The sequence below is a fragment of the Microcaecilia unicolor genome, chromosome 2 (genome assembly GCF_901765095.1).
Source record: "Microcaecilia unicolor chromosome 2, aMicUni1.1, whole genome shotgun sequence".
NCBI lineage: Eukaryota > Metazoa > Chordata > Amphibia > Gymnophiona > Siphonopidae > Microcaecilia > Microcaecilia unicolor.
Genome location: NC_044032.1, coordinates 556817529 through 556841514, shown reverse-complemented (window position 1 = coordinate 556841514; position 23986 = coordinate 556817529). Strand labels below are relative to the sequence as shown.

The following is a 23986-nucleotide window of genomic DNA, read 5'->3' as shown; positions in this document are numbered from 1 at the left end:
GAGTAAGAATCACTTTATGCAGAGCTACCTGCTGGAGTTATATAGTTCTTATTTCATGTACCACCAAGTGGAAGAGGTGTGTATGTGTGTTTAAGCAGATTCTGTTATCAAAAGAAGCTTACAACTTATTTTGACGTTTTTATTCCTGAATAATCTATTAGTGTCAGTCATTAAACTGTTAATGTACATAGAGGTGTTGTATAATTTGCGGTTTGTCTACTGAACTGATACATAAAATGTCTTCCTTTACTAGCAAAGTCAGCAGAATGTACTGGGTGGACACAATCAGCAGACTTCTCTTCCTAACCAGACACAAGGCACAATTACTGCCCCCTTGTATAACACTATGGTGATTTCCCAGCCTACCACAGGAAATGTGGTTCAGATCCCTTCTAGTATACCATCAAGCAGCAACCAGAATGCTGCAGTGTCAACTTTTACCCAGGACAGGCAAATCAGGTAAACCAGAAGTGTTACTTTCTTTTGTTGTTTTTGTTTTTTTGTGAGTTTTGTTTTCAGCAATTATACTTCTTCTGGATATTATATGCAACCTCTTGTTGGCCTTCCACCATGTAATGCTGTTCTAGGGGCTAGAAATTATTTACAATTATCATATCAAGTGACATCAAATTCGACTACATCAGCTACATGGACACCTGAATGCGGAGTTCCACAGGGATCCCCCCTCTCACCAACCATATTCAACCTAATGATGACACCCTTGGCAAAACTACTATCGAATCAGAATCTAAACCCATATATATACGCTGATGATGTAACGATTTTTATCCCATTCAAACAAGATCTAAGAGAAATCTCCGATGAAATCAACCAAAGCCTACATATTATGAATTCCTGGGCAGATGCATTTCAACTGAAACTTAACGCAGAAAAAACCCAATGCCTAGTACTCACCTCGCAATACAACAAGAATGAATTTACCACCATCAACACACCTAAACTAAGTCTACCAGTTTTGGATACCCTAAAAATTCTTGGAGTCACCATTGACCGACACCTAACACTTGAGAATCATGCGAAAAACATAACTAAAAAGATGTTTCATTCAATGTGGAAACTAAAAAGAGTCAGACCATTTTTTCCAAGGAGTGTCTTCTGCAACCTGGTACAATCACTGGTACTTAGTCATCTGGACTATTGTAACTCACTCTACGCCGGTTGCAAAGAGTAAATACTTAAAAAAACTCCAGACAGCCCAGAACACGGCAGCCAGATTAATATTCGGCAAATCAAAATACGAAAGCGCAAAACCCCTACGTGAAAAACTACACTGGCTCCCACTCAAAGAACGCATCACGTTCAAACTTTGTACCCTAGTTCATAAAATCATCCATGGTGATGCCCCAGCATATATGTCAGACCTAATAGAACTACCACCCAGAAACACAAAAAAATCTTCTCACACATTCCTCAATCTTCATCCTCCCAAGTGTAAAGGCTTGAAATACAAATTAATGCATGCATCAACCTTTTCCTATACAAGCACGCAGCTCTGGAACGCGTTGCCACACAACCTGAAAACGGTCTATGAATTGACCAACTTCCGCAAACTATTGAAATCTTATCTCTTTGACAAAATATATCACAAAGATCAACATGTGTAACTGCACTATCTTTAATATATCCAGAAATGTTCTTTAATGTCTTTTGCTTTAAAACTATCATGTATTTCACCACCATGTAACCCAAAACTCTCTGTAAAACCAATTGTATATTCTCTTCTACCTCCAGCATCCATGATGAATTGTAAGCCACATTGAGCCTGCAAAGAGGTGGGATAATGTGGGATACAAATGCAATAAATAAATAAATTATCTGAGTAGTAAGAAAATTGCATATAAGTCAGTTCTTGAAGTGGGATTTGCTTATCAGTGTGTGTCATGAAATGCCTAGCCACCGGCCTGGGGTTACCCTGTGGCCATTTAGAGGGTCTATGCACAGCTCAGGTCTGCCAGCACCTTCCGCTTATTATTTATTTATTGCATTTGTACCCCACATTTTCCCACCTCTTTGCAGGCTCAATGTGGCTTACAATACATCGTGGATAGTGGAAATATGAAGAGAATAGACATTTGGTGTTACAGAAGGATTTTGGGTACATGGTAATAGAATACATGATAGTAATATAACAGAAGGCATTATTAACATTTCTGGATATATGTGTGGCGTTTTACATGTGTTGATCTTTGTGGTATATCTTGTCAAAAGATGGGTCTTCAGTAGTTTACGGAAGTTGGTCAGTTCATGGATTACTTTTAGGTTGCGTGGCAACACGTTCCAGAATTGCGTACTCATATAGGAAAAGGTTGATGTGTGCATTAATTTGTACTTTAGACCTTTGCAGTTGGGGAAATGAAAATTAAGTAATGTGCAAGATGAATTTTTAGCATTCCTGGGTGGTAGGTCTATCAGGTCTGACATGTAGGCTGGGGCATCGCCGTGGATGATTTTGTGAACTAAGGTACATACTTTGAACGCGATGCATTCTTTGAGTGGGAGCCAGTGTAACTTCTCTCGTAGGGGTTTTGCGCTTTCGTATCTTGATTTTCCGAATATGAATCTGGCTGCCGTGTTCTGGGCTGTTTAGAGTTTTTTAAGTATTTGCTCTTTGCAGCCAGCGTAGAGTGAGTTGCAGTAGTCTAGAAGACTGAGTACTAATGATTGTACCAGATTACGGAAGACGGTCCTTGGGAAGAAAGGTCTTACTCTTTTTAATTTCCACATTGAGTGGAACATCTTTTTGGTTATGCTCTACACTAGCACCCTCCTCCCACCAACTGGGTCACAACCACTTCTGGGCAAGTCTCTCGCTCTCCAATTATCCCCAGTGATTTCTAGGTTACTGGAGCCATACTCCCAGTGGTCCCACAGTTCCCAGAAATCATTCACAGACACACAAACCACCAGGATTCTTTATCAGTCCAGACAAACAGGGCGAACAAACAATTATGTTTATTCTCTTAAAAAATATTGAACAGTGGAACAAAATAGTGCAATTGGCAAACAATAACAGGTAACTGAAATATGGGGAGATTAGGTCATATATCTGTTCACAGAGCTTCAGCAAAATAGTTCTCTCTCTCCTGAAGCAACAGCCAGCATCTGCTGGGTAATTTCAAACTCCAGGCCAATCAGGGCCCAGAACAGTCATGTTTCAAATAAAAACTGGTTATATTACTACAGGCAGTTCCTATTATCTGTGTGTCAAATAAAAGAAAGAGAATTCAGTCCTCTGTAACAGCTTTAAGCATCAACATGCACCATCTGCTGGCCAAACAGGAGAAATACACTTCAGACATATTTAAGCCAGGAAAATATCCAATACATTTTACAGGCTTAAAACACACTGTTTCTTCACACCTCCCCCCTTAAGAGAGAGACCCCAAACTGCGGCCTCCGCAGACCGCTTATCGGTCTTGACAGTCCATTGTCAGGGAGGCTCTGGCTCCTCCTTTCTGGCGAGTCCATCAGCTTTGTCATGTTCATTGCCTTTCCGGTGCTTATAACAGAAGTTTATACCACACTCAGTACATGCTAGCAGTTTTAATCCTGTATGCTTCAGTTTGTGAATAGTGAGACGTATCTTCTGACAGAAGCTTTTACCACATTCAGCACATGTGAATGGTTTCCTCTGTGTATTCTCTGGTGCTTTGTTAGCTGTGATTTATGAATAAAGTTTTTCCTATAATCAGTGCATGTAAATGACTTCCCTGCTTTGACAATCATTTCCAGCAACTGAAACTTTTCTTACACTCTGTACATGAAATTGGTCTCTCTCCTGGGTGAAATTTTGCATTTCTTGTGGAGCTTTCTTTCTGGTTGAAGCTACTGTCATAACCAGGATGTGAAGATATTCTATCATCAGTGTTTTTCAGATTTCTGTAATGTTTATTGTTACAGCTTTTTCCCATATTCTATACTTGTACATAATCCAGTTTCTTTACTATTTTTCAGGTGCTGCATTAGCTCCTTTTTCATACTGTAATCTTTCTCATACTCAGAGCATGTAAAATGTGTCTCTTTTGTACATGTTTCCTGTTGTCATAGTTCCCCCTTTTGACTGAAAGTGGTTTCACAGTCTGTACATTTAGATGGTCTCTCTTCATTGTTAGATCCCTCTGATAATGTCTCTGCTACGAGGTCAGGTATGGGTTCACTATCCTGACACTCTTCTGGTAGACTGCATAGAGCTAGCACCATAGCTGTGCGATTTGCTTAGGCCTTTAACATATTTACATGAAAAGTACACTGCTTTCTGTCTTGAGAGTTCATAGATACAGCATAGTTTGTATCATTCAGGCACCTTATGACCTTGTAAGGTCCCGCCCCATTTGCTTGAATTTTATTCTGACGAACTGAGACTAAAACAAGTACCTGCTGGCCCTCATAAAACTCTCTATTTTGGGCCTTACGATCATACCAGGTCTTTTGCTTAGTCTGGGCTGCCTGCAAGTTATCTCTTACAAAGCCCACAAGTTCTTCTAATCTCAGCCACAGATTAACTACATATTCAATTACAGGGGTGTCAGAGGTATCAACTTTCCTCTCCCAATATTTGGGTCAAGGGGCCCTCTCATCCTTTGGCCATAAAGCAACTCAAATAGGGAGAACCCTATAGACTCCTGAGGCACTTCTCTGTATGCAAGCAGTAGGTAGGACATGTATTTCTTCCAGTCATGGTCTCCTGTTTCTGCAAAAGTCTTTAACATGTGCTTTAATGTACTATTAAATCTCTACACCAACCCATTAGTTGTTTCAGGTACAGATTTCACTCCACAGTGTGTCCACAGATTCTGGATCAGTTCAGACATAAGCTGTGTCCCTTGCTTTGAGAGTATTTCTCGTGGATATCCTACCTGGGAAAATATTTCTAGCAGGGCAGTGGCAATTTTCTGTGATAATATGGAGGATAAGGCTACTTCAGGATATCTGGTAGCAAAGTCCACCACTGTCAATATATATCTTTTCCCAGTCCGGCAAGGGACAGCTAGAGGCCCCACTATATCCACAACTATTCTCTCAAAGGGCTCACTGATAATGGGTAAAGGTTTCAGGGGTGCTCGGGGGTGATCTTGGGTCTTACCCACTCTTTGGCATGTATCACAGGTTCGATAATAGCTGCTGCTCGAGATACTCCCATCCAATAGAAGTTCTTTGTCAATCTAATGTGTGTGTGTGTCACCCCCTGATGTCCTGCTAGTGGAATGTCATGTGCAATGTGTAGGAGTTGTTCTCTGTATGCCTTGGGCACTATAAGCTGTTTACCTGCTGTCCAGGGCCTATTAGGATCAACAGGATCAGTCTCTGTGTACAACAAGCCCCCATTCCATACGATACGATCTTTACAAGTCTCACTGATTGGTTGATCAGCCCTCTGCCTCAGAACTTCCAGGTCAGCATGTATCTGTCCTATATCGGTATCCATATCTGGAAGGGTCTTTGCTGGTGACTCTGACAAATCAGGGTCATCAGTCTGATCAATAGGTATGTCGGTCACGTGATGCACGAGAGCTGAACGGACGTCTGCTGGCTCGGCTCCCTTCCCCTCAGCTTCATACCCCAAATTAAAAGCGCAGATTGAACACCTACCCCCTATCAAACAGCACGGCAAACCAGTTGAAAGCGTGGAGAAGTAAATCGCGAAGCTCTAACAGGTGAAGGAGCCAGGGATGCCAGAAAAAGCGCTGCGATCTGGAAAAGAAAAGAGCAGCGTGGCAAAAAGCAAAATGGCGTCGCAGGCATTGAATGCATCGCCATCTGCACAGCTCCGCAACTCAAACGTCTCGTCGGTATCAGAGGATTTGGTGCAAGTATCCATAAAAAACATGTCCCAGTTGTTAGACGATAAACTTGCTAAGCTGAATGCGGGCATGGACGACATAAAAGAATGTATAGCGAGCCACGCGGTCCGCCTACAACAGGCTGAGGAAAGAATATCCTCGCAAGAAGACCAGATGGTAGAAGCGACTGGACGCATCGGGGACTTGGAGGCACAAGTTCGCACTTTAACTGAGAGGGTGGAGGACCAGGAAAATAGAGGACGACGAAATAACATCCGGTTCGTGGGCTTCCCTGAATCACTCAATGAAGCAGAGCTGAAAGATCTAGCAGAGCGGGAGATTCCCCGGCAACTGGGGCTGGCACCAGACCTAGGCCAGGGACAAGTGGAAAGAATTCATCGTATTGGGCAGCGCAGAGAGCAGGCTGTAAAGCCAAGAGTGGTTATTGCACGCTATATGAACTATGCTGTTAAAGCAAAAATACTAGATCAATACAAGAAGCAGAGAAACGTGGAATACAATGGAAAGCTAATACTGATGTTTCAAGACTTCTCCTTCCGAGTTATGGAGCAATGGAGATTGTTAACGCCGTTTTGCACCCAGCTGTTTGAGAAAAAAATTAAATTTGCACTACAGTACCCAGCCAAAGTACGAATCACTCATCAAAATCAATCATTCACCCTCACAAAGGTGGAAGAACTGCAAGCTTTTCTGGGTAAGCTATAGAGAGAGCTGGATTCGAGCGGCGGAGTGGGGGCAGGACGGAAGGCGAACTGGACAAGAATGCTAAATCAACAAAAATGAATGTGATGGTTAAATAATAAAAAACAGCAAAAAGGTTATATGGGAGCAGACTTGAAAAGGACAAAAAAGAATATACGGTCGACTAACGAGATAAGAACAGTGAGTGCATAGCCTTGAGAAACACCACCCCTGTGTAGCATCCAGACTTTTGTGGCAGGCAATCCACCGAAGCCATTTACAAGATTGAAAACTGTGTAACTTTCTTTCTCCGAGGACAAGCAGGCTGCTTGTTCTCACGACTGGGTGACGTCCGCGGCAGCCCCCACCAACCGGAAAAAAGCTTCGCGGGACGGTCGGCACGCAGGGCACGCCCACCGCGCATGCGCGGCCGTCTTCCTGCCCGTGCGCGACCGCTCCCGCCAGTTCCTTTTTTTCCGCGTCTGGAGAGAGTCGTGCCCCGCCGCTCTCTCTGATTCAGCCGCCGGATTTTCGATCGCGTTTACGCCGATCGTGCTTTTTCTTTGTTTATTTAGGTTTAGTTACCGTCCGGTTTCTTTTTGAAAAGAAAAAAAAAAAAAAGAAACCCTGCGCGTGTGGAGCACGCGCTCCCTTTTTTCCCTCGCTTCCAGCGGGGACGCTGCGTTGCAGCCTAGTGGCCGCACGGTCGTTTTCCTTTTCGTGGTGTGATTTCAGCCACCATTGACGACTTTGACTTCGCCGACGCGATTTTTCCGTCGATGTCCTCGAAGGTCCCGAGTGGATTTAAAAAGTGTGGTCGCTGCGGCCGGCCGATCTCGCAGACCGACACCCACGCTTGGTGCCTCCAGTGCCTCGGGCCGGAGCACAATATCAAGTCGTGTTCTCTGTGTCTCGGTCTCCGGAAACGGACTCAGGTTGCGAGGCAAGTTCTGCGGGACCGTCTTTTTGGAACTTGCGCCGGCCCCTCGACGTCGACCTCGAAGGCATCGGTATCGACGCCCGGCCCTTCGGTACCGGTATCGATGCCCGAGACATCGGCACCGCTGGCAGCGACCCCAGGAGAACAGGTCCCGTCGGCCCGCCGGTCCTCCGGTGAGAGTGGGGGTGAGAGGCCGCGTGGGCAGTCGGCCCCGGTCACTCCCTCAGCTCGTGGGCCACGGGACCGAACCCTGTCTGACCCGGTACCTCGAGACCGAGGGGGATCGACCTCCTCCTCCTCCATGCCTTCCGGCGCCGGTGACGGGCATCGTAAGAAAGATAAGAAGCGTCGTCACCGGTCGCCCTCGGTGCATCCGGATATCGGAGAGGAGGCGACGCCAAAGCGTCATCGTCGAGAGGAGAGGTCTCCGTCGGTTGTGGAGGTACCGACGCGTCGGGGTTCCGGCACCTCGGTGCCGTCTCCTGGCCCCCAGCAGCTTCTGGCGCCGACACCCCTACCGGCTCCACCGCCTTTCCCGGCAGCGGGCCTGGACGAGTGCCTCAGAGCCATCCTTCCGGGGATCCTGGAAGGGCTGATGCGCCAGGCTGTGCACCCCCGGCGCCGATGACTGTGGCGCCGGCGAGCTCTAGCCCGGCGCCGGGGCCGTCGACACCGCCGCCGCTTGCGGTGCCGGTCTCGACCACCACGCAGGTGGAGTCCCCGTCGACGTCGATGGAGGGAGCTCCGTCCCCGCCGGCGCGGGAGTCCACCGCTCGACGACACCGAGACCTTGGTGCCTCGACGTCGAGCCGGGCCCGGTTCAGGACTCAGCTACATGAGCTTATGTCCGACACCGAGGATGAGGACTCGTGGGGGGAAGAGGAGGACCCTAGATATTTCTCCTCAGAGGAGTCTACGGGCCTTCCCTCGGACCCCACGCCTTCACCGGAGAGGAAACTCTCACCTCCCGAGAGTCTCTCCTTTGCCTCCTTTGTGCGGAATATGTCTATTAGCATTCCCTTCCCCGTGGTCTCTGTGGAAGAGCCGAGGGCCGAGATGCTCGAGGTCCTCGACTATCCATCACCACCTAGAGAGTCCTCCACGGTGCCGCTGCACAATGTCCTTAAGGAGACGCTGCTTCGGAACTGGGTGCGACCATTAACTAACCCCACCATTCCCAAGAAAGCAGAGTCCCAGTACAGGATCCACTCCAACCCAGAGCTAATGCGGCCACAATTGCCCCATGACTCAGCGGTCGTGGATTCTGCTCTCAAGAGGGCACGGAGTTCGAGGGATACCGCCTCGGCGCCCCCGGGGCGGGAGTCTCGCACTCTGGACTCGTTTGGGAGGAAGGCCTACCAATCCTCCATGCTCGTGACCCGCATCCAATCATACCTGCTCTATATGAGCATTCACATGCGGACCTATGTGCAGCAACTGGCGGACCTGGTCGAGAAGCTCCCGCCGGAGCAGTCCAGGCCTTATCAGGAGGTGGTCAGGCAGCTGAAGGCGTGCAGAAAGTTCCTGTCCAGGGGTATCTATGACACCTGTGACGTGGCATCTCGTGCTGCGGCCCAAGGTATAGTGATGCGCAGGCTCTCATGGCTGCGTGCCTCTGACCTGGACAACCGCACCCAGCAGAGACTGGCCGACGTCCCTTGCCGGGGGGATAACATTTTTGGTGAGAAGGTCGAGCAGATGGTGGACCAACTGCATCAGCGGGAAACCGCTCTCGACAAGCTCTCCCACCGGGCGCCTTCAGCATCCACCTCCACAGGTGGACGTTTTTCCCGGGCCCGGCAGGCTGCACCCTATTCTTTTGCGAAGCGTAGGTACAACCAGCCGGCCCTGTAAGGCGTACAAAACCCCAACCTTGGCTGACTTCTAATATCCGCTACCTACGTTCCTGTACCCGCTCCGCCGAACGCCTCTGGCGGAAATCTCGGGCCCTTGCTGATTTCTTACACTTTAAGTTCATGCTGACCTCCTTCCAATCTGCTCTTTTACGTGCCAAACAGGATTATTATATCCAACTGACCAACTCTCTTGGCTCTAATCCTCGACTTCTCTTCACCACATTGAACTCTCTCCTCAAGGTGCCCCCTCCCCCAACTCCACCTTCATTATCTCCTCAGACCCTTGCTGAATTCTTTCACAACAAGGTTCAAAAGATAAACCTTGCTTTCTCTACCTCACCAGCTCTCCCTCCACTAGTCCGTTCCCCTCTCTCTCCTTCCCCTCATTCCCTTTCCTCCTTTCCTGAAGTTACTATTGAGGAAACTACACTTCTCCTTTCTTCCTCAAAATGTACCACCTGTTCCTCTGATCCCATTCCCACCCACCTTCTTAATGCCATCTCTCCTACTCTTATTCCTTTTATCTGTCACATTCTCAACCTCTCACTTTCCACTGAGACTGTCCCTGCTGCCTTTAAACATGCTGTGGTCACACCTCTCCTTAAGAAGCCTTCACTTGACCCTACTTGTCCCTCTAATTACCGACCCATCTCCCTCCTTCCTTTTCTCTCCAAATTACTTGAGCGTGCTGTTCACCGCCGCTGCCTTGATTTTCTCTCCTCACATGCTATTCTTGACCCATTACAATCTGGTTTTCGCCCTCTCCACTCAACCGAAACTGCGCTTACTAAAGTCTCCAATGACCTATTACTGGCTAAATCCAGAGGTCAATATTCCATCCTCATTCTTCTTGATCTTTCCGCTGCTTTTGACACTGTCGATCACAGCATACTTCTCGATACCCTGTCCTCACTTGGATTCCAGGGCTCTGTCCTTTCCTGGTTCTCTTCCTACCTCTCCCTCCGCACCTTTAGTGTTCACTCTGGTGGATCCTCTTCTACTTCTATCCCTCTGCCTGTCGGCGTACCTCAGGGTTCTGTTCTTGGTCCCCTCCTCTTTTCTATCTACACTTCTTCCCTTGGTTCATTAATCTCATCCCATGGCTTTTCCTACCACCTCTATGCTGATGACTCCCAAATCTACCTTTCTACCCCTGATATCTCACCTTGCATCCAAACCAAAGTTTCAGCGTGCTTGTCTGACATTGCTGCCTGGATGTTTCAACGCCACCTGAAATTAAATATGACCAAAACCGAGCTTCTCATTTTCCCCCCCAAACCCACCTCCCCGCTCCCCCCGTTTTCTATTTCTGTTGATGGCTCTCTCATTCTCCCTGTCTCCTCAGCTCGAAACCTTGGGGTCATTTTTGACTCTTCTCTCTCCTTCTCTGCTCATATCCAGCAGACCGCCAAGACCTGTCGTTTCTTTCTTTACAACATCCGTAAAATCCGCCCCTTTCTTTCCGAGCACTCTACCAAAACCCTCATCCACACCCTTGTCACCTCTCGTTTAGACTACTGCAATCTGCTTCTTGCTGGCCTCCCACTTAGTCACCTCTCCCCTCTCCAGTCGGTTCAAAACTCTGCTGCCCGTCTCATCTTCCGCCAGGGTCGCTTTACTCATACTACCCCTCTCCTCAAGACCCTTCACTGGCTCCCTATCCGTTTTCGCATCCTGTTCAAACTTCTTCTACTGACCTATAAATGTATTCACTCTGCTGCTCCCCAGTATCTCTCCACACTCGTCCTTCCCTACACCCCTTCCCGTGCACTCCGCTCCATGGATAAATCCTTCTTATCTGTTCCCTTCTCCACTACTGCCAACTCCAGACTTCGCGCCTTCTGTCTCGCTGCACCCTACGCCTGGAATAAACTTCCTGAGCCCCTACGTCTTGCCCCATCCTTGGCCACCTTTAAATCTAGACTGAAAACCCACCTCTTTAACATTGCTTTTGACTCGTAACCACTCGCCTCCACCTACCCTCCTCTCTTCCTTCCCGTTCACATTAATTGAATTGATTTGCTTACTTTATTTATTTTTTGTCTATTAGATTGTAAGCTCTTTGAGCAGGGACTGTCTTTCTTCTATGTTTGTACAGCGCTGCGTATGCCTTGTAGCGCTATAGAAATGCTAAATAGTAGTAGTAGTAGTAGTAGTAGGCACAGGGACAGCCCCAGCGCGCTCGTTCTCATCAACAGCGTGCGCCTAAGCAGCCCCCTGCGCCTCCACAGCAAAAGCCGGGGACGGGCTTTTGACTGGATCCACGGGAACATAGCCGCCCTACAAGTGTCCGTACAGGACGATCTGCCGGTCGGAGGGAGGTTAAAATTTTTTCACCAAAGGTGGCCTCTCATAACCTCCGACCAGTGGGTTCTCCAAATAGTGTGGTGCGGATACGCCCTGAATTTGGCCTCCCTGCCTCCAAATTGTCCTCCGGGAGCTCAGTCTTTCAGCTCCCATCACAAGCAGGTACTTGCAGAGGAACTCTCCGCCCTTCTCAGCGCCAATGCGGTCGAGCCCGTACCACCCGGGCAGGAAGGGCAGGGATTCTATTCCAGGTACTTCCTTGTGGAAAAGAAAACAGGGGGGATGCGTCCCATCCTAGACCTGAGAGGCCTGAACAAATTCCTGGTCAAAGAAAAGTTCAGGATGCTTTCCTTGGGCACCCTTCTGCCAATGATTCAGAAAAACAATTGGCTATGTTCCCTGGATTTAAAGGACGCATATACTCACATACCGATACTGCCAGCTCACAGACAGTATCTCAGATTCCGCCTGGGCGCACGGCACTTTCAGTATTGTGTGCTGCCCTTTGGGCTCGCCTCTGCCCCACGAGTGTTTACCAAGTGCCTCGTGGTGGTAGCGGCCTACCTACGCAAGCTGGGAGTGCACGTGTTCCATATCTCGACGATTGGCTGGTCAAGAACACCTCGGAGGCAGGAGCCCTCCGGTCCATGCAGTGCACTATTCAGCTTCTGGAGCTGCTGGGGTTTGTGATAAATTACCCAAAGTCCCATCTCCAGCCAACCCAGTCTCTGGAATTCATAGGAGCTCTGCTGAATACCCAGACGGCTCAGGCCTACCTTCCCGAAGCGAGGGCCACCAATCTCCTGGCCCTGGCTTCGCAGACCAGAGCGTCTCAGCAGATCACAGCTCGGCAGATGTTGAGACTTCTGGGTCATATGGCCTCCACAGTTCATGTGACTCCCATGGCTCGTCTTCACATGAGATCTGCTCAATGGACCCTAGCTTCCCAGTGGTTCCAAGCCACCGGGAATCTAGAAGATGTCATCCGCCTCTCCACCAGTTGCCGCACTTCACTGCTCTGGTGGACCATCCGGACCAATTTGACACTGGGACGTCCATTTCAAATTCCACAGCCCACGAAAGTGTTGACGACGGATGCATCTCGCCTGGGGTGGGGAGCTCATGTCGATGGGCTTCACACTGTTTAATTTCTCCTTCCCTTGACCCCTTGTTGACTGTACCACATGGGAGAGTAAACATCTCAAGTTCATCCAAAAGGTTCTTTACAGTTTCCCTCCAATCCCATGGGGGTCTGTTCTGGGAAGGCCTCAGAAGCTGCAGTTCAAACCTGATTCCCATGACCACTGCTTTCTGGCTTTCTGGATCTAGATATATTCTGGGCCATTTATGTTCCCACATATATCCCTGAACTGGGTGTATCCTGGGCCATTTGTGTTCCCACATATATATATCAGATAATAAGGAGAGGGTATATATTTTATAGTATGTAGGAATAAAGACACAGATAGTTTTCAGGAATAGAATCTTATTTATTCTTACCAAGAGAAAGTCTTCAGGTCAATACATACATCTGGGTTCAAATGCACAGAGCTCTGCTGTCGGTCAAGTGTCCAGGAAACTTCTAACTTTTCTGTCTGAATGTTAGCTCTTTTATAGGCATAGATCTCAATAGATGCTTATGGCAGGACCTATTTCTTCATCTTATTGGCCAATATTTCCGGCAGATGTACATTTGTACTTTTTGTCTTGTACAAACTCTTTCCTGTTCTAGTTATTTTGAAACATCTCTCTTCCGCCCCAGGTGTCCATCTGCACCCAACTGTCTTTTTCCGGTAAACATCTCTTGCTTTTGCTATTTCAAAACTTCATATCATATTCGTCACCCTGAACATCTTGACTTTATGAAAGATAATCTATTTTTATATAATCTTATGACCTGTGTGCCATGTTATACAAGCTAGATTTTACAAACCATTTTTATCCATTCTTCTATCATCATATATGCTATATTCAATTTGTAATTTGTTTCAGGTTTTATTAAGACTTCATCATATATAGTCCTGCATTTGCAGGTTCTCAACTGTTATGCCATTACTGGGCTATCAGGCCTAGTCAAGGCTTCTCTGCTGACCAAAGTCCTGTAACCTGGCTTACCACCATTCCAGTGGACACTCAAATTCCAATCCATATTAACATTCCCCTCTTCACCCTATCCCATAGGGTGACACCAGGGTTAACGTACCATGGTACCATCCATTCCAGAAGGTATCCTTATAAAACTGTTGTTTTGCCGAGTCTATTCTAAAACCTGATATGGTCAAATTACTGAGATTCAGATCATAACATAGGCACTATTTCAGTCATTTCTTTTACACCAATACTTTTTCTCAACCCATTAGTATGCAGGTTCTAACTTATTCTTACCTAAGTGAGTATATATTGTTATTAATCATAAAATCTTTGGTTATATACTGATTATATCTTGAGTATACATTTTTCTCATGTATCACATCATCTTATAAAGTTTTGTATGGTTATATAGTATCCCTGTGTGCTATTACCTAATTATACAGTTGCAGACATCTCTCTAGTGTCTCTAGCACTTGCATAGCGATTGGTCCTTCTCAGAGGGAGATAGTCCAAAGTGTTATCTCCTGTGGTGTTGGGAAGGAGATTTTCGTACAGAACATATTGTCCTGCGGTCGTCTTTTTCATTATTGCAGTTTCAATTAAGCGTTCTACTAAGCCTCTAGCACAAGGGATTATGCAACATCCTACTAATACAAAAATTGCTACCACTATAATTATAGTAGTGGCTGCTGAAATGATAAATGTCTTCCATTTACCAAAAGCTTTATCCAACCAACCCGTCCAGGATGTGTCAACACCAGAGTTCTCTGCCAATTCTTGTGACAGTGAGGTTAAGCCTTCCAAAGCTCTGGTGATTGATCCATCTGGAGCAGTATTGTTGGGGATAAAGGTGCAACACTGTGTACCTATTTTCCGGCACACTCCGCCCTCTGCTGCCAGAAGTTGGTCAAGTACTAATCTGTTTTCCAACGTCATCCGGCTAGTGGCGTCCAATTGTGCTGCAATTCCTTGAATTGCATCCCTAGTGTAGTTCACAAATCTCTGCTGGTTGTAATATATATAATTGATCCAGTCTAAGTTCTTATTTATAGTAGACCACCAAAAGAAAACTGATTCAAATCCTGCAGCTATTTGGTTTCTGGCTTTGAACTCATCAGGAACCCCTCTTGGAACTCCAATTGCATCTATATAGACCCGATCATCAAAAGATCCAGGCATTGCACTTCTCTTCACTCGTGAGGAAGAGCTGCTATGAGGAGGGAGCAAGGATGCTATAATGATTGGAATTACCAATTTTACTAAGGCACATCTGCCTGTCCAACTTCTGTGAAGTGTGTGGTGGATAGTACGAGTTCCACAATACCACCATATGTCTGCTCTAGCCTGTGAAAAGTCTGTGAGATTTAGATTTCGCAGAGTCCCTTTTTCTAGGGTTGTGTTACAATTGGTCAAATTTCCCAGAAACCGTGTATTTTTCACCCCATGTCGTTCCAGAGGGCCAATGTTGAGAATTTAGGGGTCCCAAGCCCCCCCCAAGAAGGCTAGAGTGACCTCAATCTGACTCCATCTCTAAATAACACTAGTACTGGGGTAATGAGGGGGTTGTGAAGTTCTAAGAGAAATTGCCACTGAGAGAGACGTTAGGTCTCAAATCCCCGCATTAGTCCGCCTCTCAGCACTGGCAAGGAATAGATACCAGCCTTATGACAAACTGGATTTAGGCTACAGGTTATATAATGCAGCGAATGATAGCCAGATGTAGCAAAAGCATTTGTACTTACAGCCTTTCATCATTAAGTGAAGCCCACAAACCATCATTTAGAATGGAGAGTTTATTTGCATATCAGATTTTAATCGGGTACATTCATCAGACAAATTCTGGATTCAGCTGACCGGAGCTCTGCTGCTTCCGAGGCGTTGGAAAAAAGTACTCTCGAGGGCTTGCATGCACCCTGCTTTTATACAATTTGGTCACTATACAAGTCTATGGAGAGCTCTAATATTGCTTCATCCATGAGTCATGACCTCCGGCCAGGTGCTCTTCCGTTTTAGTATTGCAACTTGTTGTGCAACTTCTCTTTTTGTAATCACTTCCTTAGATACGGACATCCAAACATCAAAACATGAACAAAACAACTTTTTTATGAAGATATCTAAATTTGGATATATTAGGTTCAGATCATTTTGTGATCTGGGTTAGGATTTTAGCCATCAATTCCTTGATCTTGGCTTTTGCACTGCTTTTGAATGTCATACTAAATTCTAATGAGTCTTATCAAGCAGCCCTGCTTCTGCAGGTGCTTAGCAACAAGGCCATCATCAGATTTTTAGGCCTAGTCAGTGCCTTTTATCAGTTTAAGCTGTTTAAGGTATGTAAATTGATCCACCACTATTCCAGTGGATGGATCCCAAGCGGGGACACATATTAACTTATAGGAAAAGCAAGTCCTTGCTCAGCCAGTCATAGATTTTTAAACCAAACTGGTATTTTTACAGCCTGAGTCCTAAAATCTGGCCTTCCACCCTTCCGGTGGGCATCCAGTGAGGGCTTCTTGCTGTAGTATAATTATACATTCCCCACTTGTCACCCCCTCTGAGGAGGGGTGACACAAAGCTCGTCAAGCTTGTCATCATCCATTCCAGAAGGTGGCAAGCTATCAAACGAGAGGGGGAGTTTTGGTCTTACAAATTGTTAGAAGGTATGGTGCAAGATAGGAAACTTCATTCTCAGGTGATATATTATTCGGGCATATGGAATTCCCTTTATATTACCCAACCCCTTGGGCCTTAATCTTGATGTTACCCCTCTTGAGGTAATAGCAATTTCAGGTGGATCATACTAATAAACACTTTCAGGTCTGTCTATGGCTTCTATTATATCTGTTGCATAGCGCATGGGGAGATAATCTAATGTACCTATCTCATTGATCTTGGGAAGGAATAGTGGTTTTGATTAAGCATTGTTATGGGCTCAACAAATATATGGTTAGTACTCTGATTGCAGGCTGTTTTAGGTTGTAGGTATTCAGAATCCTTAAACAGGTCAGAATTCTTGGATCTTACTATTACTCATCATTGGCATCCAATCATGAGCACTAATAGGTGGATAGCAAGTATGAGGTTGCCTCATACAGCAAAAAGGGTCAATCCTAGAAAAATTTATATTAACAAAGGTCATGCATGGAGCTTGACATATGCATAATGACCTGGAAGTATGGGAAGCATTTTATATATCCTTTACCCCACTTGCAGCTTAGTCAAACCTACAGAAAGACATACAGCTTAAGTAAGCCTACACCAAAGTTAAACAAATGCATAACTGGTTGATTCTAACAGGGTTTACACCTACATTATGATATCAGAGCCAGTATTAGGGTTTGATGTTACCCTTGTATCTGAGCAATATCAACTTCAATTTAAATTACATAAACAGAAATAACAGGGAAACTCTTAGAAAAACAATTAGAACAACAAAGGAAATAATAGGAAAATAAAAATAAAACCTTTTCAATATCTAGACAGGATTACTGCTAAACTGAAAATAAAACAAAATATGAATCTATAATGTCCATAAACAGCAACAGTAATTCTCAAATTAAGTATCAGTTCTGAATTCTCTTTCATCGATCATGGTTGAGGCGGTGGAGGCGTTGAAGAATCTGGACGGAGGTCTGGGTTTTCAGAATCTGGACGGAGATCTGGGTTTTCAGGCTGGCCTGCTGAAGGAAGTGGCTGGTCTTGAGATGGGTAGGCTGGTAACATCTGGTCCTGTGGCTGAGTATATCTTTCACATGGACCCAAAACTTGTGATCCAGTAGTTTGCAAGGTGTAAAGATTATTGCCACAACCTTTTACAAGCCAATTTACATAAATAGCAAGACAGATTGGTAATTATTACGAAGACATGATCAAATAACAATGGTTAAGTATATGGAACAAAAGAAAAGAGTAAAAATTAAAATTTAGAGATGATGGTAAATGTTCAAGTTATTGATGTATGGAGGGCAATGTGTTGCAATCTATCGCCAATAGATATGGAATCTTCACCTGCGATGACTAACATTCACCAAGGGTTGAGCCCTCAGCTGCAGGAGGCCAGCAGGACTTACGAGTTAGATGATTCAGAAAGAAGGGTAGCTTAGGAAATAGTCATAATCAGAGCGGAAGTCTAATGTGCAGGAATTGAAAACTCATAACTAGTCCAGGTGATGGAAGTATCTTCTGGAATCACGGTCGCTGTCTGTTGTAATAGAGAGCTCATACGTAAAGTGACATGTAGGTTCAGGAACAGATGAGTCTGCAAAAATATTTAATACAGCAGAATATTTAAGAGCATAACCAAGAAGGTCTAAGTTAATGACATCATCTGGACAAAAGAAATTTCTCATTGGAGAAGGTCAGTTGTAGTAGAAGTTGGATTTGCAGTCTTCACTTAACCTACAGGACTTAATAAATACAGATGAGATACGAGTAATGCCTAGTAGTTAAATCTTAGCACAGGAGCATTAGAAAGAAAAGTCAAAGAATGCCTTGTTAGTTCCTTGGTGTTCCAATAGGTGGAGCATAGTCTCAATATATAAACTCATAAGTTGCAAGTAGAAAACAATTTTTCCTCTGCAGATTAGAGTTTGCTGGCACAGGAAGTCAGCAGAGTCTGAGGAAACATTGTGGTCAGAGTCTGCTCCAGGAAAATGTAGCCTTTAATATGATATTTAGAGAGATAGAGAAAAGTCAACACCAAAACTATATATTTCTATGAGGCCTCCTCACGTGACCTTTACAAGGTTTAAATAGGTCAAATGAGAAGGGCAATAACCTATAGTCCTCTGTAATAGTTCGGAGCCAATTTTAAAAATGAAAATTATATTAAATTTTAAACTGATCCTTTCAATGCTTTCACAATTTGGGCCCTAAATCATGACAGCATATCAAGATTCACATTCAGAGGGATAGCTAAAAATAAGCTTATATATTCCCAGGAATCAATTTACAATTTAATGTATAATTTCAATACAGAGGAGGAGCCGCTTTATAAGCAGAAGACAAGAAGTAGGAGCATTTTTTTTAGACATTTTAGTAACATTCAAAAATCAAGAATATAATAACAATTTTTATTAATGCAATAAATGCACAAATTGACCAGTAGGATATGTTCATATAGACCAGTATGATAAATGGAACAGCTTGTAAGCCTACATTGTAAATTGAATTCTAAACAAAGAGTAGCAAGGATAACACAGAATCATAGAAAAACCCATGTAGTTATTAAAAATCTGAAACACGTAATGAATTCCTGTATCATATACTGAGTCCAAAGCATTTGTAAAGATGAACTCTAGAAAAAATAAGAACTACAAGGGTTAATCTCTGTCAATAGGTCTTAAGGAAATCACGAAATAACGGTGTTTCCTGTGTCCAATTTGTGTTTACTGCTCACTGCAAGCATTGGATATTATGGTGACTGAAAATAGGGCTAAACATCAGACAAAAACAGTAAGTTGAAATTTTTATATAAATATTTAATGCTGGTGTAATAAGTCATCATAGAATTAATACTTCAGGAGAGGAAAACAAGTTAATTACTTTATCTGGTTCCAGAGGTACGGCTCTCAATAAAAAGGAAATTGGCAATTGTAGCTAGTGTTATCTGAACATAATTCTAAAATAATAGCAACCTGAATTTCTTTAGTTCGGATTTACCAGTTAGTTATGTTATGCAAGGGTTAATCTTTAAACCCTATGGAGAACCAAAAATGCTGGAACTCTATACAATAATATATCTTAAAACTATAAATCTTTAAGAGGCAGGGAAGGAAGTTTGAGAGTAGTAGATAAGACGTGAAAAGGAAAATTAAAACAGTTAATTCATTCTTACGGAACACATCTCCAATAGAGAACCAGGAAGTGAACATCAGCACTAGTTATTTTAACCAACATCACAAAGAAACAGTGTTTTAGATGGCATATAATATAGAACCTTTCATAGGAAATATCTGAAACAATTATGCAATTTTCAAAGAACACATACACGGACGCACACCTATAAAATTAAAACTAAAAAGTGCTTGCATTTCTAGTGAAAGCAATTTACCAGAAGTCAAAAACAATCAGGTATTTAACATCACGTCACAAATCAAACAAACATTGCTTAAATGAAATAATATACAATCCTGAAAAAAACAAAAACACTCCTTTGAGATTTACTACCACTGCAGTTGATAGGCAATCTCTCAGAGTAACCTTAAAGCACTAATTTAAAACTAAAGAAATGATTCCTTAAGAACTGGCTGGTTTAATATATGCCATTTATCACAGGACACACAGAAACATATAGGCATAAAATTAGAAAAGTAACCTAATCTTGATACGTAGAAAACTTAAAGCTCAGAAGAGGAAGCAAGATATTTTTAAATGTAGTTCAAAACCTAGCATTGGAATTTTGCACGGTTGAGGAGTTGTTTAGGGTTTCAAAACAAAAAATATGAAAATAAATATTCCAGTAGCCAATCACAAGTCACAGCACACAGACAGAAAAGGAAAACCACACTCATGCACAGACACAGTTATTGTCCCACATACAGAGGTATTGAGGACAAAATCTTAATCCTAAATTTGGTAAAATAAAACATTCAAATTAGAGCTAATCCAATAGGCTATGAAAGTATATAACGGTAAGCTTAATAGTAACACATACAATAAATGAAAATATACTCACGATTCATGCAATGTAATTCCCAGCGTAGAAAATCAATTGAGAAAGAGAACAGTTGGCAGGATCACTATGCCCTTCCGAACTCTCGGTGGCATAGGGAGGTCAACCGCAAAATAAAAAGGTTTGTTTCGGACGGAAAGTTCTTACCAGAGATCTGAATAGATGTCAGATCACCAGTATCTGGTATTGGGTGCGGAGAGGAAGATATGATATAATGGGTAGTGAACAACATCACCCAATATGTATAATAACGGGACCTAATGAGCAAGTGGTCTACAATTAAGCTCCAGACCTGTAATTTGCTATAGGAAAAAAATGAACTAGATAAATAATAATATATATATTGACCAGACCTAGAACTTGGTACAAGGTTAGTGGTTCAAAAGGCAGCTTCAGAGATAGCAGGGAGACCTAGAAATGATAATGTGCTAACAAGTTACAAAAACATGCGATGATTATCCAGCTAGTAAAACATGCAGAGACATAACATAATCATACTCACGCATCTATTAATGTACTCCAACAGAGAAATAAAAACAGCAAACGGGGATGTACCCAAAGAGTGGGTGAATAAGTGAATAAATACCTAGTGTCAGCTATTATATATTTATACTACTCTACCCCTAATTAATGAAAACTACTCTCCAGAGTGTGCTTCTAAAGGCATTAAGAAACCCGGTTTCCCAGCCAGCCAAGAACTATCCCGTATACATGGTAGAGCCCCCAAAAAGGGACATTGCAAACACTCCCGAAAAGGACTCACGAAACCAGCGAATAAGGTGTCATGAATCGAAGAGCAGCGGTCCAATGGGTTTCCGCTGATTATTGAACTTCTCGTGTACGATTGAACTTCTCGTGTGCGACTAATCACCCCAAAGGACCTGTAGTTTGAGAACTTCTCGTGTACAACAACCCACTAAGTGGTTTGAGAACTTCTCGTGTACAACAACCCACTCAAAAATTTGTGGTTAGGAAACATCTCGTATATGACTAACCAGTCTAGAACGTTGAAAAGTTAGGAAAACTTCCCGTGTAAAACTAACCCTCCAAGAATATTGAATGCCCGAGTCAACTAGTCCAAACTCGCAATGAAATGCGTCAGACGTCTCTATATTGCACCCACGCTCATCTGTACTAGGTAACGCATATGTGGGCAATAATGCCGAATCCGCAGGCCACTCCGAAAATGGAATGGAAGTCTGCTCAAAATCTACTAATTTAAGACACCGTCATCCATTGAAGAGTTTTGTGGCCCTCAAATGGATGTAAGTCCCGGACATCGGTATCAAAGCCAATGGTTATAGCGTGACACTGGTAGAAAATAATACAAAAGGAGGGAAAAGAAAGAATAAAAGTATGACATAATCCTAGGAAGAACCCCTGAAACCTACTTCAGAGGTAGCAAGAAAGAATAATAAAAAAAGAAATAAAACACATGTAAGCTCTTCTGGGAAGGTACAACCAAAAAAAAGTCATTTGTTGGAACACATTAGCCAGAACCAAAAATGCCAAAGACATCACTTGTCATGCAGCAATGGAAAATAGAATTTTCCAGCCACCAATCCAGTGAAAGGAAACACCGATTTCAACAAAAGGCAAGAAAATGTAGATTAACAAAGGCATTATAACATGTGTAGTCCGGAGCTATACCCCTAGAATAAATGAAATAAAGTTAGATACATAATAAATGCTTTTAGGGCGGGTACCGGATAGGTTGGAAGTAGCATCTAAACAGGAAAATATAAGAGAAGCATATATGATAATAAATTCTTAAGCTTTTGTGCCTAAACAGGTGGAAGGGGGAAAACAAATTAAAGCATGTGATTCGTACACCAAGAACTTCCAACGATACGGCATAAAACATACATACTAATCAGTGACTGAAATAATATGTCTAAATGATGACAAACAGGACAGCTGCAGCATTAGAAGGAAAGAGAAGGTGGGGTTATAAAGAACCAACAGGAAATAGCTGAAGAAGTTAAGTAACACTGTATTCTCATGGCACGCAGCCATCATCTTCTCAACAGGAAAGGGAAAACATATTTTATATGCATATCTATTAAGGTAAAAACAAAGAAATGTTGCTATATAGTACATAATACTTGTACTATCATATAAGTTATACAAGGGGTTATCTAGCTCTTAATGTAACAATAATCCATTGTAATTTCATGTGACTTTCTGTGTTGGATCCGTAAAAACAGAAAACTTGTTATAAAGACTTACACAATTTAATTCTTTATGGAACCATATCATTTAAAAGTGATTGTCATTCTCAGGACGTGGAAATATTCATTAAGAAACATTATAACATAAGTCATTACTGCAAGTGTTAAAAATAAGCCAGTCCAAGTTGTATGCACTCGGAGGACGAAAACCACAATGCAAGCGAGGAAGTGCAGTATTTCCTGTAGATAACGTTATAATATAGTCAGGCTCACTGAAGATTAAAAAGTATTAAAAGGTATCCGGAAAAAAACTAACACGATAGTACGGTGCAAGGGCTGTAACTTATATCTCTTTTAAATGAGCACACCATTAAAATAGAGCACAAGAAACCAGAACTATATGAGTATCGGAGATCCAAAGCCTACGAGAATCTTATCTAAAGGGTGAATAAGATCCTGTCTAACGCAGCATAATACAAACAGTAAAATAGATAGTGCAAGCAATAGAAGCTGATGGGCGGGGACAGCATAGTGGCTAGGTTATAACGAGAGCAGGATAAAATCTACATAGTGTTTAAACAGCGAACTGTAAAGATATGTTTCCTAATTATGTCACAATAAAGCCCTATATCAAACTACAAATTCAGGAAAACCTCAGCAATTATATATGAGATTATACACCGTTTGGGAGAAAGGACATCGGCTGGCATTGTCAACAACAGGAAACCTTAAAATAAAAGTGAATTCAGATTACACCAGCTAGAAATGAACAAAAGCAAATGTCAAATAGGGAAAAAAAAAATGATTTTGATGGAAAAGCAGAGCGAACCAATGAACAAACGACTTAGTATGTTCCCCATATCAGAGGAAGAAAAGCCGTACAACAAAATAGGAATATCAAGTAAATCATACAAAGAAGCTAGAGAACCGGCAACTGAATTATCAAAAGATAAGTGATTTAAAAGAATATGTACCATTACATAGGAATATCATTATGCATGCTGAGAAAATGTGCCATAAAACAAGGTTAAACTTGCAGAAAACTGAAGATATGATTGAACTGAAAACAATGTCGCACACCATTAATTTATAGAACTCGAACATAGTCTTGCAATCTTAACTAAAAATGAAAATCCAAGTTTTTTTCTTCGCAGAGGTAATCAGTAGTTTAAAGTCTACCTTGCATCCTGAAAAGTTACGGGCAAGCAGTTCCACAGGAAATAAGTGCATATTAATCATGCCGTGCAGAAACAATGCCGTAAGCTAGATTCCGGAGTCAAAAAACATACAAAGTCATGTTATCATGAAACTACATAACGGGTTATCACGTCAATTATCCCCTCACAGCTAAACAAATGCAGCATATGTTTGTCCTAATCCAAAAACGGACTCACACAATTACTGTTAAAAATATCAATTCTAAATATAATAACAATAATCTACGG

The 23986-nt window shown here is 43.2% G+C and overlaps 1 protein-coding gene across 1 annotated transcript in view; it reads left to right on the top strand.

The window, feature by feature from the left end:
* CLOCK (clock circadian regulator) overlaps positions 1-23986 on the top strand; it is a 250497-nt gene that overhangs the window by 198158 nt on the left and 28353 nt on the right. The window contains 1 exon segment of the mRNA XM_030192205.1: positions 254-459. Coding sequence (XP_030048065.1) covers positions 254-459 — 206 coding nt within the window.